The sequence below is a fragment of the Syngnathoides biaculeatus genome, chromosome 4 (genome assembly GCF_019802595.1).
Source record: "Syngnathoides biaculeatus isolate LvHL_M chromosome 4, ASM1980259v1, whole genome shotgun sequence".
Classification (NCBI taxonomy): Eukaryota; Metazoa; Chordata; class Actinopteri; order Syngnathiformes; family Syngnathidae; genus Syngnathoides; species Syngnathoides biaculeatus.
In genome coordinates this window covers 11,995,497-12,012,956 of record NC_084643.1, presented here as the reverse complement: position 1 = coordinate 12,012,956, position 17,460 = coordinate 11,995,497, and the positions used below count along the sequence as shown (strand labels likewise).

The window sequence follows — 17,460 nt, the reverse complement described above, 5'->3', positions numbered from 1 at the left end:
GGGGGGGGGGGGGGGGGGAGTCGTTCATGCTAGCATTTATTTTCCTTCAAAATAAGCCAAAGAAAACCGGAACCGGAACATAAAAGGTGAACATTACAGTTAACTTTGTGCCCTCTGCAGGACACAATGAGCAAGGAAGGGCGTATGGTGTGTTTCTCAAAGTATGCGAGGAAAATCACTCAATTCAATCATAAATTACAATATTTAAGGCATGAAAAATAGCTCACAGCTATGCTAGAAATGCCGTCACTACCGCTGAGTGGTGGCTTATAACAATAACAAATATAATAGATAATGTACATTTTAGGGAATAAAGCTTCACAGTCTTGTTATGACATCACGCTTGGGCTTGCTACATTTTGGTGGTCGTCGTGTCCTTTTTAGGCAGTCAAAGAAATATTTCAGTACAATCTGAAAGTTTGCGTGCAGCGATTAGCGAGCATCCGACGAACGGCGTCCGCCCCGCAGTCTTCTTTGATAGCAAAATCCCGCTTTGAGACTTGTGTAGACTTCTGGGCTGCTGTGGCACCTCCGTCCATCACCTCTCTTTCTCGTGACGGTCGTTCCCCAGCGGGTGAAGAAAGCCCACCCCGGAAATTCTGGTCCACCGTCCGGCCTCTTAGTCAACGAGTGAGAATCGAACCCACGTATTCTTTTGAAAGTTGCACATTTTCACGAAGGCTGGGGTGTCAAACTCATTTTTGTCTCGGGCCGCACTGTACTTGCGGTTTCCTTCAAAGGACCGTTATGACCGTGAAACCATGAAAATCTTTGGTCTCATCATGAACTTTATGAACTAGTTTTGGAATCACAAATCAAGGTTGATGGAATTTTCAACTATTGTTGTTTGGTAACACAAAAATGCTTGCTATATCTCAACGTTGTCATCTATGATAGGACAATTTGTAATTAGTTGATACCGGTGATGTACCTTTGCGGGCCACATAAAATCACACGGCGGGCCGGATCAGGCCCCCGGGCCTCAAGTTGTTTGTTTTTTTTTTTTTATTTGATCCAAAAACCGATTTCCTTCACAGGATTCCTGGTTGTGGCCTTTATGGGCTGGAATCCCAAATTGTGTCCAAACGAAATACTTGAAATGGTTTCAATTGTGGCCCCTGAATCTAAAATCTAAAATCAGAATTTTGAATGCAATTCTGGAAATTAACTTCCCCCAAACACGCTAAAGCTATTTCAACGATGTTGGACCTCATCGTGGTCGTGAAGCGCAACGCCAAAATGGCGTCGGACTACCCGGACAAGACGCCATCCGCTAGTCGGAGCGCGACATTCTAGCTTCAAAAGAAGGTTCTAGTCGCAAGTACCTCGACGGGCTTCGAGTGCCGAGGTCGTTGGGAGTGTTTTTGTGACGAGTGACTTAGTCTCAAGTGTTATTAGCATAGCCCGCATTAGCATCGTCAAGGGGCGTGGCTCACCTCAATCATCTGCTGCAGGGGGCGGAGTCTTGTAATGGCCGACAACACAGCCAACGGTCGGCTTGCTGCCGATTGGACGAACGCTCTTATCGTTCTCGGCCAATAAAAGTTCAACTCATTCTCTTCATCTTTTGATTTATTGGCCTTTTCCCTTTCTTGACTGTTTTCCATTGGACGGTACAATTTGGTACTTGGACTGTATTCCTTGTGCGTCTTGACACACTCGGCCACGAAAGGCGATCGTGCGCTACCTCGACTTACGAACGTCTCGAATAAGGAAAAATTCAGATGATGAAAAGCCTCCTGGGAAAAACCGAGGAGAATTCAGGACACGATGGGGAAAAAAATAGACGCAGCCGAACGTCAACATCCTGGCCGCTCTCCCGTTGGCGAGGAGGGACGTCAATCTTTACCCACGATGCTTTTCGTTTGGACTGACGCGAGCGCGCATGGAAAAACTTGACAAGTTTTTGCTGCGTTTTCTGCAACTTTCTTGGTCTTGGTCTTGGCCCCCCAAAAAACTTTGGTGCGCCTTTGCCTCCCTCATCGTCGCCCAACGTTAATCCTTCATCGACGATTTTATGATTCTTTCCGTTATGCGCTTTGAAGGTTGATTTTTTTTTTGGTCTCGGAACAGATGAGGCCACGAAGGGACTCGTACAACGGGCGTCCTCGTGACATGGGTGTGCGTCAGCGCGTCAGCGCGTGTATCTGCAGCCTCCAGTGCGTCTTCCAGCTTTGCAGTTCGTTAAGTCGTCTTCGTCTGTCCGCATCGGAATGCGACAACTCTGACGAGAACACCTGCTCGAAACGCTGTCACGCACGCACGCACGCACGCACACACACGCACACGTGTGAATGTCTTTTTGTGTAGTGCGTCACATCATAGGAGGATACTTTTTGCATGTGATTGTAAACATTGCTCACAGTACATAAGCGTGTAGTTTTTGGCGTCGCTTTTGTGTACGTCGTTCTGTGCGCGTACCTTGACGGCAGCGTCTCTGTGTTGGATCACGGCCAGATGTCCCAGAGTGCACTTGGCGGTGGTGACGGTGGCGGTGGTTGCCGCGGTAGCGGAAGAGGGCGCGTTGGCGGGAAGCGACATGTGAGGGATTCCCGACCACGTCCTGACACGCGCAACCAGGCTTTTATTGCGAAGGGCCGGCGGGAGGTGACGGCTGCCGTTACCTGCAGGGCTGCTGTGCGGTTTCCGTAGCGACGTCTCTATCCTCCGGCGCCTGCTGCGACGTCACTTCTGATCGAAAGACACAAACGCTGTCACCGTGGCAATGAGGTCACGTGACACGACGACACTGAAACATACTGCAGACCCCCAACACACAAACCATCATCTCCCCCCCCCCCCTCCACACCCACTTTTTCTATACACACTTGCAATAATCACTCCTAGTTGTTGACCACCATTTGGCTCTCGCATCTGCGCCATTTCTACAACGGACATGGTCAGTCCCTTTCACTGCGTCCATTCCTTGAAGTCTTGGCGCCCTCGTAACATTACGCTGGACTGTTGCTTGTAACGCACGTGAAAGAAACTGGAAGGTAGGGTTAATAGAACAAAAGACAAAAAAAAAAGCAATGCCAAACAGCAGTTTGAGATGTCTTTGGTGGGGTTGACTCGTCCCTTTTTCACAGAGAAAGAATCTAATGTTTGTTTCTGCCATCTTTCCTGAAGTGGCTCATAACAACATCATTCAAATGTTGCAGTCCTCTGCAACGTTCATCTTTATTCGGGGGACGAAATTCTGGATGTGGTTCCACGTAGCGCAGAGAGCTTTAATACGGGCGCTTGAGACCTCCTTCCTGCCTCGGGCCTCATCGGACGACATCCCCTCCCTCCCTCCCTCCCTCCCTCCCTCTTCTCGGTCTCCACGTTTGCAACATGACCTGCTTTGAGGGCGTCCTTTTGTTTCAGGATGGTGCCGATCGGCCATTTCGCCACGCCGGACTTCTTCGATAGCTCAGAAGCACGCAGACCAGATTCGCGCTCGGCCATCAAATCCTTCTTGAAGGCGACAGTTTTACGCACCGCTTTCCTTTTTTCAGCACCAGCACCTCCGCTCGCCTTCTTTGGAGCCACGATCGGAGGTTCATGTTGCTCAATTGGAATAAAGAAAGTCACGACAGTACTGGGAAAAAGTCAACCGGTTGGCTCGCGGTCGTGCGCGTTACGTCTTTTTTTCAGGGAAGCGTCGGAAAGCACGACAACAAAACGTCGCGGGTCAGCTGGTCGGGTTGTTCGAATATCGATTTCGTTTGAAAACCAAAGGGAAAAAAAAAATCTCATACGAAAAGGTACCGCTGTACTCGGCTAATAAAGATGATTCTGATTCTCATCCCTGCAGTGATTAAAAAAAAAAAAAAAAAGACACTGGCAAGTTGGTCAAATATGTTGAATTCCTGCAGCCGCTGCCCCCCTCCCAGTTTGAAAGCCTCTGAGCGTGACCCACCTGGGAGCGGAAGTTGGTCCATCTGGAGGAGGAGATGTTCCGTGAGGGACGCCAGCGACGTCACAAACTCCTCCCCTCTGCGTCGCATACATTCCTGCAAGCGCAGCGGGTGAGCGGTGGCGGCGCTCATCGCCACGGCGACCTGGCACACGTACCTGCAGTTCTCGGTGCGAGCCCAAGATGGCGTCGTGGAGCTTCTGTTGCCGGGCCTCCTCGTTGCGCCGCAGCGTCTCCGCTTCTTCGGTGGAGAGCGACACGCGCAGACCCGCCACGCTCGCCATCTGACGCCGACACAATAAACGGCAGTGATTGGCAGCACATGGGTCGACGTCATTCTCAGGCTCCGGGACCCTCCTCGTCCCTCGGCCAAACTAAAAGCGCTCCTCGACTTCCAATTCCATTTGTCGCCTTTCGCTACTTTGTGTCGTGGTCGGCACTGGAGCGGCTCCGGCGACCGCAAACAAATTCCTTGCGCGTTTTCGACCAAAGGCGATCGCGATCGACGTCACGACGGCGAGTCACGCAGAGCGGGGAGGGCGTCCCGTCCTGACACGGTCGCCGTAGCGATCGATACCTTCTGCTCCTCGCTGGCGGCCACGGTTTCCTCAAAGGTGCGGCGGACACGCCCCGCCTCCTCCCCGAGCTCCGCCCCCAGCCGCTTCTCGTGGGCGCGGATCAACGTGGCGGGCAGCGAGCGCATCATGTCGGCCAACACGCACTGCTGCTGCTCGAGCGCTGCGCACACGCACACGCGGCGTAAAGGTCGTCGTCACGGAAGGGCGCGCGTCGGGGGGGGTGGGGGGTTGACCCCTAGGCGACCTTCTCTGCTGGCGCTGAGCAGCGTCCGTGCGTGTTCGTGATGTCCCAGAAGCCTTTGCTGCGTGTTCTCCACCCACTGGTCCAGACCGGCAGGAAGTCGGTGGAAGCCGCCGCAACGCTGACTTTGGTAGAAGTCCTGGCAAAACGGACGGCGTGAGGCCACGTGACGGCCACAAATTGCATCGCATCGCAATCGAGTGTGTGTGTGTTTGCCACCTTGGCCACGAGCAGGAGGGTCTGATGCGTCCTCCTCAGGATTGCGTTGACGACGGAGATGTAACAACTACACGCAGGAAAAGATGCGTGATCCTGATCCTCATCATCATCATCATCATCCCGTGCAAAATGGGAACTCACTCAGGGTTGGGATCCGCTTCTGATTTGGCACCAAAGATCTGGAACCTTTTGTCAGTCCTGAACGACCTAAACACACGCACACGTTGACGGCGTGCGCGTATACGCGCGCACGCGCACACTTGTACCTCGCTACACCGGCAGATTCACTCCGTCTTGGCGACTGCTGACGCTGGGCAGAGCTTCGACCTGCACGCAAAGGACGTCAACCTTTAACCTGCGCACGCAGCACCGTCAAGGCGCTTTTCAAGATGGTGGGCAACCTGCGACGGCGGAGGGGGCGGAGTCACTCCCTTCGCAGAACCTGACGGCGGACACGCGAGAGGGGTCAGAGCGGAGCGCGAGGCGCTTCCACGCGCACGCAGACGCACCCACCTGTTGAGCGACTTGACCACGCCCACGATGGGGTCTTCCATGATGTTGCCCCCTGAGCGGCAGGGCTGCAGCAGGGCAGGGGGCGGGGCTGACCACACCTGCTTCCTGGATTTGGACACAGTGGGCGGAGCCACGCTCTCCTCGTCCAAGTAGTGTCTCCGCCTCCTCAGGTCCTCGCTGATGGCGGACAACGCCGCAAAAACCTGATCCGAGCCCACCTGAGCGAGGATTTCGGGACACGTCATTGACGGTCCAGTTCTTCCGATGTGGGTTTTTTTTTTTTTTTAAAAACCGAGGTTCAGGGCGAGGACGGAGACTGTCGCGGGCGCACCTGCTCCTCTTCCAGAGTTTTCCGGAGTTGCTCCAAGCGAGCGCTGATGACCGCCTCCTGCTGGTTGCTGCTCGCCGCCTAAACGCGCAAGACGGGCGCAAAAGTCAAGTGACGGGAAGTCAGCAAAGGTCAAGAAAAACGCGGCGGCGGCCGACACCTCAGCTTTGACTTCCACTTGCGTGCTGCTGAGGATCCTCTCGATCTTCTCGATGAACTTGACCTCGGCCCGCAGCACGCACAGCTTCTCCTCCAGGCGCCCCGACGCCGCCTTCACCTGGGGAAAAAGGCCTCCTTCACACGGCCGACGGGAGCCGCCGCGCGCGAAATGCGGGCCTTCGTGGTCCCAGACCAAAAGGAAGAGAAGCCCTTCTCGCAAAGCCCAAAGTGGACGACAGGCCCCGCCGCCCCCTCCCCGTAAAGCGGATTGCGTGTGCGAGACCTGCTGTAAGGTCTTGGTCTGCAGGTTGTGCAGGTCCGTGTAGACGCTCTCCTCGGTCATGCTGATGCGTTTGCTTTCCTCCTTCAGACGCCGCTGGAAGATTTTCACCTCCTGACGAGTGTAGTCGCCTCCTTCGCTGAACAGCCTGCCGGACGGACGGGAGCGCCAACAGCGACGTGAGAAACGTGCCGGCTGAACGGAAAAGCCCGACGGAATCCCTCCGGCGGCCCTCCTGGCTCAATTTTCAAGCCATTCGTCCCGGCGCACGCAACACGTGGAGCGGCTGACGCCGGGCAACGTTTTGGCCTGCCAGCGCGACCGACAGGCGCTCAAAAACACACAATTTTGCTTCAAAGCGCTCAAATTGAAGTGGCTAAAGCGACACCAAATGAGGAAGAACCGCACCAAAGTCACGCTGAACAGCACCCGTTGAAATGGCAGACAAATGGAGCTTTGAAGGCCGCTGCTGTACAAAATAACATTCGAATGCAGTCAAAAAACGTCGCAAGCCCATTTTAACGAGAGCAATTGGCGCCGCTCGGGGGTTAGTGTCGCGCATGGCGCTCACGGGGCTCCAAAATGAGCAGGAGGAGGAAGTCTCCGTAGAATTGCTCTTGCACGGATTTGGAAGAATCTATGCGTCACTCAAGCATTTCGGTGTGAACTTTTGCTATTTGAAGAGAAACACGATCAATGGGGTGTTAGCGTTACGACGCTTGCGCACTTGCTGTTCCTGCGAGCGGGCAGCGTTTCAAGCCCACCGCGACGACGGCGGGCGGGCACCTGAAGGATCGGAGGAGGCGGCCCGTCCGATTTCTCAGCTCGTCCATCTGCAACTGAAGCGACATCCGGAAGGACGAGTGCGAGCCCTGGGTGTGCTTGATGTGCTCGTCCAGACGGTCCTGCAGGGTGGCGCTGAGGGCCTCCAGACTGCCGCGCGCACAAGAAGTCACGCGCCAGCCCCCGGGAAGTCCTCGAGCGTTTCTGTTTACCGCCTGCTGCCGTCCGTTTTGAGGACGCCGTCCTCCATCTTGCCGAGCGTGTCCGTCAGCCGTCGGTTCTTCTCGTCGGTGGACGACTGCAGCTGCTGCAGAGCCTCCGCGCAGGAAGTCAGCACGTCCGACACTTCCTGGCAGTGAGCGTCCACGCGCCGCTTGTGGAGCTGCAGCTCGGCTGTACGCGGACCAGGTAGAATGCGTTAGCCGACGTGCTAATCGACGTGCCGACAACGCTCACGCTAACGCCGCTTCATGCTCCGCTTATCTACGCATGGTCGTAAACATTCCAATCAATCTGCTAATGCAACGCGCAAACGTTTTAGGGCCCTATTTTCCGGTTTAGCCTCTGGTACGGTTCGATAATAACAGTACTCAAGTACGATACTTGGGTACTGCACCCACCTCCGGATCTCGGTCCTCATGCCGACGTACGTACCCATGCGTGGGATGTAGATGCACGTCTTGACGTGTTGCGGGTCGAGCGGCTGCATTTGGAGCGCGTGGTACGCGCGTACCGCCTCCTTCCTGTCGGTCACCGTGGCGACCGCCGACGTCAGGACGTCCTGGAAACGCTGCTCCACGTAATCCAGGAACCACATGCGCATCCTGCACGCGAGCGCTCACAACGTGACGCTTGCCGACGAGCGCGCCGTGCTAATTGCTAACCTGTTCAGCGCGTGCATGAGAAGCTCGACGGGGAACGTGCTGAGGTGCGTTTCCTGTTGCTTGCTCATGTTGCCGGGGAGGTCGGAGGCGGGGCATCTGAAGGCGGGGCCGGTGTAGGACGCACCCCTCGATGACGTCAAATTGACCTTGCTGCTGAGGTCGTACAGCTCCAGAAGAGACGACTCGGCCTGAACACGCACGTGCGCGTTAGCGCGCCACACGCACACGCTCGTACGTACGCCGGGGCGTCGACGTCACTGCGACTATCGCGTGCGTCGTTTGCTTTTCTACTCGGGCGCAGGTCACGCGTGGAGTTTTGACAATGTGCTGCAGTTCGTCTCCAGGTCAGAGGCGGCGCCACGGCTGCTAATGGCGAGGACGCGGCAGGGTGGAGTTTCCTTTCCGGTAGCCGATTTTACTTTCCTTTCCGTCGCGAGGAAGGAAGAAACGCGGGGAAGCGTGTCTGCTTGAACGAAGTGACCAGAAGATGCGTAATCTAATGATGCTGCAAAAACGTGGCGGCTAAAACGGGCCAATGGCGAGAGATGACCTCTGAGGCTTTCTCTGCGCGTCCATTTTTTTTTTTTTTTCAGGGAGGTGCGCACTGCGGGGCAACAAGTAGGTCATGTGACGTGACCCTAACCCTAACCCATCCATTCGGCCAATTACCAGCTGACCTCACCTCCGCCAGCGAATCAGAAGAGTCTTCAGGCGCCGCATCATCCTGACAGCTGATCGGCTGTTCCTCTGTTGCGCCGCCATCTTGACCACTCTCTAAGCACACACGCAAGCGCACGCACGCGCTCGCTCACACGGCAGTCGTCGCCATCGGGATTTTATAACACCAAAAGCGACGTAAATTCTCGTCGTGACGCCATCGCGGTGCAAAAATGACAGACCTTGACCGTCGCCGGCGTTGACGTCGTCATCGACTTGCGGCAGCTTCTTCAGGTCTTCTGCGCTCTGCGGGAGGAAAAGCAACGAGTGACATCATCGCCATCATCATCATCATCATCACGGGAGACGCATCCGCGGCGCGCTCACGGGTACGAAGGAGTTTCCCAGGTGGAAGAAGTCGCTGAGCAGTCGGCTGAACTCCAGCAGCTCGTCCACGAAGGTGCGAGGGAGGCGGTCCAACACGGCGCACTGGTCCGTCACGCACTCGCCGCAGCTGCCGACGCACACGCCCGTGACGGACACCTGACGCTCAAACGTCACGTGACAAGCCCGACAATCGCGCGACTGGCGCCGGTCGCGTGACAAAAGTCGAAGAATCGAGAGGAAAGGCTCCCACGCGGGAGGTCGCACGAAGCATCGACGAGAGCTCCTTGCCAGAAAAGGGCTCCAAACACAATGAAGGAAGTGGACCGGAGCGGAACCGCCGACCCCTGCGTCACGGCCGCCGGAAAAGGCGGCACAACGGGGCCCGACGACGTCGTCGTAAAGGCTACGGGAGCCGGCGGGCTTCCCGTCTGGCCTGGCCGAGTACCACCACGCGCTGGGCCGCTGAAATGCCATTCGGATGATTTCGCATTTATTAAATATCGACACGCACGAGTCTCGTGCCGGCTCGCCGCGGGGGCCCAGGGATCCATCCCCGGGACTGGCGTCTGTCCCCCGGGGTGTCCCCTTGAGCAAGGCGCGGACACCCCGGCCGCTCGGTCGGTTGACGTCCTTTCCAAATGACAATAAATGAGGTTGCACGTGACGTGAGCGGCGCTGACCTGTTCCTGACATCGTGCAGGTAGACCACGGTTTGCTCCAGAGACGACTTGAGCGCCGCCTCGCTGCTCTCCTGGCGAAGGGCGGCCAGGAGCTCGTCCAGGAACACTTTCTTCCTCTGCGCCGTCATCGTTTTCGTCATCATCACCGTCGTCGTCGTCGTCACCGTCGTCGGCGGCGTCGTCACCTGTACGTGTTGCTCCTGCGCCAGTCGCAGCTCGTCGAGACGCCGCTGGACTTCCTCCTCCCGGCCCAGCAGGATGCCGCCGTGCTTCTCCCAGAGCGCCGCCAGCGCACGCATGACCACAAAGACGCGCCTGCTGAGCCGGGCCGACGCACGGTACAGGCTGTCGGAACACGTCTGCGCACACGTGAGGCGTAAAAGACGGCCGGCTCGGGCGTGGCGTGACGCGCGTCACGGACGACGCTCACGTCGATGGCGGCCAGCTGCATTTCATCTTGTCTCTGGTGTTGTCCGATCAGCGAGATGAGCTGGGACTTGACGACGTCGCTCACTTCCTCCTCCGGCAGCTCCAGAGCGGACAGCGCCTCCTGCGGGACAGAGGCAGGCGTCGTCCGCGGCGACCGTGGCCACGCAAACGGGGAGCTGACCTGGTAACGCTGCACTTGCGAGACGCGGTCCTGCCACATCAGCTCGTAACGACACCGCAGCTGATGAAGGAAGTCGGCGTGACACATGTCTGTCGGACACACGTGCGCTTAAACACACGCGTGCGCTTATCACGTGCGCGGGGTCGGCGCTGGCCGGCTCGCGGTCGGTCCCCATCGGTGAGAGCGAAGCCGCAAAGCCTTAAGCGTGCGGGCCCCATAAAACTTCTGGAAAAAAAACGCATCTTCATTTTGTTTCCTCCCACATTTGGTCCGTTTCGACCACGACCGTCCGTCCGTCCGTCCGTCCGTCCGTTTTCCCCACGAGGGTCGCAGGAGTCCCGGAGCCCACCGCAGCTAAATTCGGGCGAGAGGCGGGGACGTATCCGCACCATCGCCGAGGGGGAATCCATACTTGACCGCGCTAACGTGAAACGTATGACAAAAGTGTCAACGTGATTTCCCCGCAAAAAAATTGTGGTTTTGTCCCCCGTGGCACCTCCAACAGCCAACTTTGAATCCGCTCTGTCCATATTTGGCTACGTCTGATCGGTCGCCTCCGTAGCGCGAGATCTTCGGATCTTTGCCTATAAGCTGGAGCTCATTTCAGGCCTCGGAGAAGCAACGCCGTCGACCGTTTGGATTTGACGTCTTCAAGAATGTGGCGCCTTCAAGGACTTCTTTCCGTACGGCGTGCCAACCAAAGTGGGATTAGCGGCGACAAAAAGTCTCGCCTCCTGATGGAACGGCCAGCGCGAACCCCGACAAGACTTACTTACCGATTTGTTGATTGACGGCCGTCAATTGCGTGAACCAATCAGAGACCAGAGTTGAGGAGAGGGAGGGCGGCACCAAGGAGCTGAAACGGACGCGCCGTCAGCCACAGCGAGCTCCGACGCGCCGCCTCGGCCGTCCTGTCACCTGAGGCCGGTGACGATGTCGCAGCGCCGTTGGGACAAACGCCGCACGTTCTGGTCCACTTCCCGGAAGGTCTGCTGATCGGACAGCAGCCGCCACACGTCCACGCTCGCCACGGACGACCTGCCGTGATTCGGACGAGCGACGCACGTCACGTGACCCGCACCGCTCCGCGCGGCGAGCGCGACCCACGACGACCCCGGGCCACCTGAACTCCTGGACCAGGTGACTCGCCTGGCTCCGCCTCCACTGGCTGACAGACTCCTCCCACTGCAGCCGCAGGAGCGCCTCCTGCTGGAGGGCCTCCTCGTGCAGGAGCAGCAGGAGGCGCGCGGCGCTGCGACGGTTGGCCAGCAGGCACTGATTCAGCATCTGACGCGCACACGCGACACGCTGGGTTCAAAGGTCATAGGCGAGCGGTCGTCCGGGGTCTTACCGTGGCCTGGCTGTGGATGTGCACGTGTGTGTTTGTGCAAGGCAGGAAGTTGATCTTCTCCAGCAGGTGGCAGTACCTCCTCAGCACTGGTCTGATCTACACACGAGTACATACGCGTGTACATCCACACAAGTACATCCGAGCAGTACCTACAGTTGAAGCCAGACTGTGCAAAAACGTTTGATTTTTGGTCTCACGGTCTGAAACCTCAACCCGTTTCGGGTCAGTCACTATCAGCGACATTTCTCCATTTTCTCCAATGTCACATTCATGAGAGAATTTCTTGATGTTATTTTCTGACCTCCTTTTCATTAGCTTGGAGTCGAATTTCTGTTGAACTGCAGGACTTGGGTCAAAGGTTTTGGCCAGCCTTCCAGATCCAGAAGCTTCTGACACCCGGTCCCAGTCCTCCCGAACCGACTCAGGTTTGGCGGTCGCCTGGCTTCGTTCTGGGGAAGCGGCCTTGCAGCCCGTGACTCCTTTCACTCTGGACAATGGCACTTTCTTAGCATCTTCACAAGGTCTCCGGCTTTTGCTCTGGGGTTGATTTGCGCATCTTGAACCAAAACACGTTGCTCTCTGGGACGCCGAGTCCTTCCCCTTCCTGAGCGGTGTGTGATGGCTGGACCTTCCCAGGATGTTTGTACTTGCGTATGATTGCTTCAACACATGAATGCGGCACCTGCAATCATCTGGAAATTGCACCCAAGGATGAGCAAGGCTAGTGGACCTCCACGATTTTTTTCTCTGATTTCCTGGGCAATTTCAAACAAGGAAGAAAGCAGAGTCTTTGAGGTGTGGACTTAAATACACCCCCAGGTGTGCTGTCAGTCAACCTATCACGAGCTTCCAAAGCCATGACCTCATCACCTGGACTTCCCGAGTTCTTTCAGGAGAGAGAGAGAGAGAGTACGTTTTGGCTTTGCTTTCTGGCTTTAACTGTGGTACGCACATACGAATGCTGACACCCGGGCGCACGTGCTCATAAGTCAGAGTGACAGTGAAGGCGGTCGCCGCGGGGAAGTGACATCATCACCTGGTTGACTCTCAGCCGCTCGCACTCGTTAACTTGAAGTTCAAAGGTCAACACGCTGCACTTCTTCTCCTTCATGCGAGCCTCCACCGAGCTCCAGACGCACAACACTTCCTGCGCAGTAGCACACAAGTACTCCCGCGTACGTTTCACGTGCGATCCAAAAAGTTGTCACTGTTTTTGTTGCCGCATACTGAGACAGTTTATTGTCTAACGTTTGTGTCAGCGTTGTGACGCTCCACGTTCAACCGATATACGATCACATCACTTACTGGACTAAAGTGGAAAAAATGTCAACAGTTTATTGTCTAACGTTTGTGTCAGCGTTGTGACGCTCCACGTTCAACCGATATACGATCACATCACTTACTGGACTAAAGTGGAAAAAATGTCAAGGTTCTATTTTGAGATTGACACATTCATATTTGAAGCCAGACGTCTACATGCACTGTGCAAAAAATGGTGTTTGGTATTTTTTGCACAGCGTTTGTGGACTTAGAACCACCATATGCAAGTGTGAAGTCTCATCAGCACCAGAAATGGACAAGAGTTGGAACTAAAAAGTATTTTGCTGTCCCTTCATGTCCAGTAGGGTGTGTTTGTTTCTTTCAACTTGTCCCTTTCGGGGTCGCCACCGCGTGTCATCTCAGATGACGCGCACGTAATACGTTTTTACGCCGGATGCCCTTCCTGACCGACGCAAACCCTCCTCAGGGAGCGGAGGCCCCAGTGGGATACCAGCCCACAACCCCTGGTTTACCAAACCAGTGCTCTAACCACTGAGCTCCGGGGCCACTAGGGCATGTTTCCAAAACAAAAATGTTTCACGTTGAAATCATAATGACTCTCATTGTTTTTTCTCCTTTCATCCAAAGTCCCATGAACAGTGATGTGAAATGAAAGCTGAAACTACTTTTTCAAGTCAAGTATTAATGAAAGACAATCCGGAGAATAGCGTGCCTTTTGTCTGAGAAAAATGATTTCACAAGATTTGACCTGTTTAGTCAGCAACTGCATGTGGCAGACACTGAAAATATTTGACAGATATCGCTTGAATCCATCTCCACTTGAATCCAAAACTCCAGCACGCCGATTGTGGAAGACTGCGCGTGTGGTCGCTTGTTTCTAAGTGGCCCGTGATTGGCCGGCCGGCGACCAGTTCAGGGTGGACCCCCCCCCCAAAGATAGCTGCAATAATAGCAATAACTGAGGATAAGCGCTACGGAGAACGGACGGATGTTTGTTTCGCTTGCTTGGCCGCCCCCCCCCCATAAAAGAAATGGCTGCGCCCCTGTGGGGAATGTTCTTTGCGAGATGTCGTGTACCTGTAGGCTGCGTTCTTGCACATGCGTCATGTCGTGTGCGAGTTCACGCAACGATGCGTCGATTTCTTGCAGTTTGGTCCTCAGGTCTTGACAGTTTTTCCTCACTTGGACCTCACACACCTACGCACACACATGTATGTTTTGTGTGTGTGTGTGTGTGTGTGCGTGCTTGCGTGCGCAAGCGTTACCTGCGCCAGGTGCGTGAGTTGCGCGTGCACGTGCTGCACGGCTCGGCGGTGTTGGATCTTCTTGTTGTGGTGGACGCGCTGCAGGATGTCGCACCACTCGTGACGGGCCTCTGGACGCACACAGCGAGACGGGTCGCGGGTCGCCCGCCGCGGACCGAGAGGACGTCGGCGCGATGACGTCGTACTGACCCACGGTGTCGGGAAGCCTGATCACCTCCTCCGCATCCTCGTCGCCTTCGCCGTCGGAGTCTTCGCCGTCGTCCTCCGGGAGTCCCGAACGCTCCCTGCCGCGCAAACGGGCCGCTGCTCTACGCGCGTGTACTGCGTGTGGGCGTGGGCGTGTGCGCGCGCGTACCCTCCGGTGGCGTTGCAGGTCGCGTCACTGTCGGCAGCGCACATCCGCGTCGTTGCTGTGTGTTTGCGTGCGGCCAACAAACTTCTGGACAAACGAACCTTCACACGCACGCAGACTCTGGCTATTAGCAACATTAGCATGATATCCTCTCCTCATCAATGTTAGCATGTGTTTGAGAGCCTTCGTCATCTTCATGGTGACAGTATTGGACTTGATTTTGCCACTTGATGGCGACATTAGCAGGAGCCTGGATTTATGCTTTTCATGAGTGGTAAACTGATGATTTATTCTCACGTTAGCAACATTACCGGTCAGGTATGAGAATTATTAGCAACATTAGCATTTATTAATCCATCCATCCATCCATCCATTTTCGTGGCCGCTTCTCCTCACAAGGGTCGCGGGAGTGCCGGAGCCTATCCCGGCTGTCAACGGGCAGGAGTCGGGGCACGCCCTTAACTGGTCGCCGGCCAATTGGGGGGCGCGTGGAGACAAACAGCCGCACTCACAATCACACTGATGAGCGTCCAATGAATGTTGCATATTTTTTGGGGATGTGGGCTGTGCCCGGAGAAAACTGTAGGCAGGGGGGGGGAGGGGGGGGTTGAACCCAGGTCCTCAGAACTGTGAGGCTGCTCCGCCGTGCCACCATTTATAAATACTGGGCATTATTTCATTTTAAATCATCCGCACACACCTCAAAGTGGAGTTTTTTTGCGTGTGCGGTACTTTATTCAACTCTCTTCATCCCCCACACTGCTCACCAATCAATTGACCCCTCCGTGGATATTGCGCAATCCGCGTCACTGACCAATCAGAGGCCCGTTTTTGCTCCCGCCATTTTCTCTGGCAACATTGAATGGTCCAGTATAGGTTTAGTATTTGGGTTATTGAACAAAAAATATGGTTAAGAGGTGTAGTCACGGACTTCGTAATAGTGACGACGGGTATCCCGAAAGGCGAGTCGGTGGAGTTCCATTCGTACCCTTTCCAAAACCGAAGACCCGGTACAAAAAATGCCTTCGATGGATCAAACTTTGTGGAAGACCGCATCATCAACTAAATCCATCTAATATCAACCGGAACACATATGTTTGCACCAAGGTATGCCCTAAATTTGATTTTCAATACACGTCTCGTATAAATGAATGAGACGTTCTTCGCTAGCATAACACCGCTATGTGTGAACCATTGACACACTTATTCTTTGTCGAGCGATATTTAGCGATGATCGGACTGCACAAACGTGTCGCTTTCTTGCCGGCTCGGGGCCGAAGCTTAACCAGACTGTGTTTGCACAAAGATATGCCCTAAATTTGATTTTTAATACACGTGAATGAGACGTTCTCCGCTAGCATAACATTGCTACGTGTGAACGATTGCCACACTTAATTCTTTGTTGAGCGATATTTAGCGATGATCGGACTGCACAAACGTATTGATTTCTTGCTGGCTCGCGGGCCGAAGCTTAACCAGACGGTGTTTGCACGAAGATATGCCCTAAATTAGATTTTTAATCCACGTCTCGTATAAATGAACGAGACGTTCTCCGCTAGCATAACATTGCTACGTGTGAACGATTGAATGAAATCAGAAGCATGGCGTCTCTCTCAGTTAAGAATGTATTGTATTTAGAATCTATAATATGTCGTTGATTTGAATGAAATCGGAAGCATGGAGTCTGTCTCAGTTCAGAATGTATTGTATTGTATTTGCCATTTTTACCGTTTGTCTTACGTCAGCGCACGTGGCGTGACGTCACGTCAGGAGGCGTGGTTAAGTGCCCTGTACTGAGGGGTCAATTGTGTTTTGGTCAATATCAGCATTGGCATAAGTCGTACTCACCTGATCGTCAAAAAGTTGCTGGTAGACTTTCCCGCTCGGAACAACGCGAGGCTCCGCCATGCTCTAAAGCTGGAAAAAAGAAATAAAAACAATAATACACCAAAATGAATAATTGTGCTCGGCGGACGCTCCACAAGCTCGCAGCCGGGCTGCAACTGTTGTGGTCGTCGCCGTGGAAACAAGACCCCACTTGCGAGTGAGGATGGGGGGCCGGGGGGAGGGGGGGGGCGCTCAGCCAGTCAGCGCGGAGCTCCGCTCCGCGTCCGGCTAAAGTGCGCGCGCGCCCGGGTTACGCGCACGTGACGTCATTGAGCGACAGACGACACGTCACCTTGTAACGCTGCAGTCGTTTCAGGGCACGTTCTGCACGTCATTCAGTCCGGGACCGCGATCAGTTTGGTTTGGGAAATTGGGCCCGCGTCCCTCTTCTTCCGCGGGGTTAGCATCAGAGGCAAGGGAAGGCCGCTTGCCAAGGTTCGGCTCAATTGGAAATTGTTGCTTCGGTCGCACAGGCAAAATAACATTTTCGGGTTTGAGGATCCTCAACTGCATTTGACGTCAACGTGTCCGTTGATGAGAACGCAAAGTTTGCGACCAGGGTGGACGAGAAGAAGAAGAAAAAAGGAGGAGGGAGCCGCTATCTATCCTCGCTAATCTTCACACGTTCCCTTTCATTCTCGCCAGTTTTCGCAACTCGCTACCTCCACATAACTTCTTATCAAGTTTTCGATGGCTTTCGGAAAGTGCGATATTTTCAGGAACGGCATTAAACGTTTCCGGGCCTCCTTCCGGGCATCTCGTCGTGTGTCCAATGGCCTCGGGGACCTCTCGTTGCAGCTGCGCACAGTAGCCAATCACGCTGAAGCGGGGCGGGGCGGGGCGGAGCTGGCGCGAAAGGCCGCAGGATGTCCGAGGAGGTCACGTGCCATCGCGTGCACGCTGACCATAGTAATTGGTTGACAATTTTTTTTTTTGCCCGTCCAGGCTGCCGTAGCATTTCTGGTTTGTTTCGCAACCCTCTCTCGGGACGCAAATTTAACCCGCGCCACGCCGAGGTACTCGAATGCCGCTCGGGCCGGGAGGCGCCCCCCCCCCCAACATCCACGACGTCCGATTAGGAAGTGCTGACTTTTCAGCGCACAA

General features: G+C 55.0%; 1 protein-coding gene across 6 annotated transcripts; it reads right to left on the bottom strand.

The window, feature by feature from the left end:
* Positions 1-23: 23 nt before the first annotated feature.
* On the bottom strand, positions 24-17,152 carry ccdc180 (coiled-coil domain containing 180). 6 transcript variants are annotated; one of them, XR_009794643.1, is made up of 37 exons: positions 16,649-17,152; positions 16,318-16,386; positions 14,473-14,570; positions 14,307-14,401; positions 14,118-14,227; positions 13,930-14,049; positions 12,608-12,718; positions 11,572-11,667; positions 11,344-11,528; positions 11,139-11,258; positions 10,997-11,076; positions 10,041-10,309; positions 9,796-9,969; positions 9,611-9,726; positions 8,931-9,057; positions 8,786-8,849; positions 8,569-8,660; positions 7,887-8,074; positions 7,657-7,826; positions 7,215-7,395; positions 7,006-7,152; positions 6,223-6,367; positions 5,941-6,057; positions 5,784-5,861; positions 5,453-5,670; positions 5,341-5,381; positions 5,206-5,266; positions 5,081-5,146; positions 4,940-5,006; positions 4,724-4,859; positions 4,479-4,639; positions 4,060-4,185; positions 3,905-3,998; positions 2,625-2,691; positions 2,422-2,563; positions 1,437-2,249; positions 24-616 (listed from the first exon to the last, which is right to left on the bottom strand). XR_009794643.1 is itself a non-coding variant. In XM_061817396.1 (37 exons), exons 2-37 carry the CDS (start codon positions 16,375-16,377, stop codon positions 2,127-2,129), a joined length of 4,185 nt encoding a protein of 1,394 aa, XP_061673380.1. In that variant the 5' UTR covers positions 16,378-16,386; positions 16,649-17,152; the 3' UTR covers positions 24-2,126. The 6 variants fall into 6 exon arrangements, 5 of the variants coding, with proteins under 5 accessions (XP_061673380.1, XP_061673381.1, XP_061673377.1 ...); XM_061817396.1 differs by having other exon boundaries at positions 24-2,249; positions 10,041-10,160; positions 10,221-10,309; XM_061817397.1 differs by having other exon boundaries at positions 24-2,249; positions 10,041-10,160; positions 10,221-10,309; positions 11,344-11,507.
* Positions 17,153-17,460: the final 308 nt, after the last annotated feature.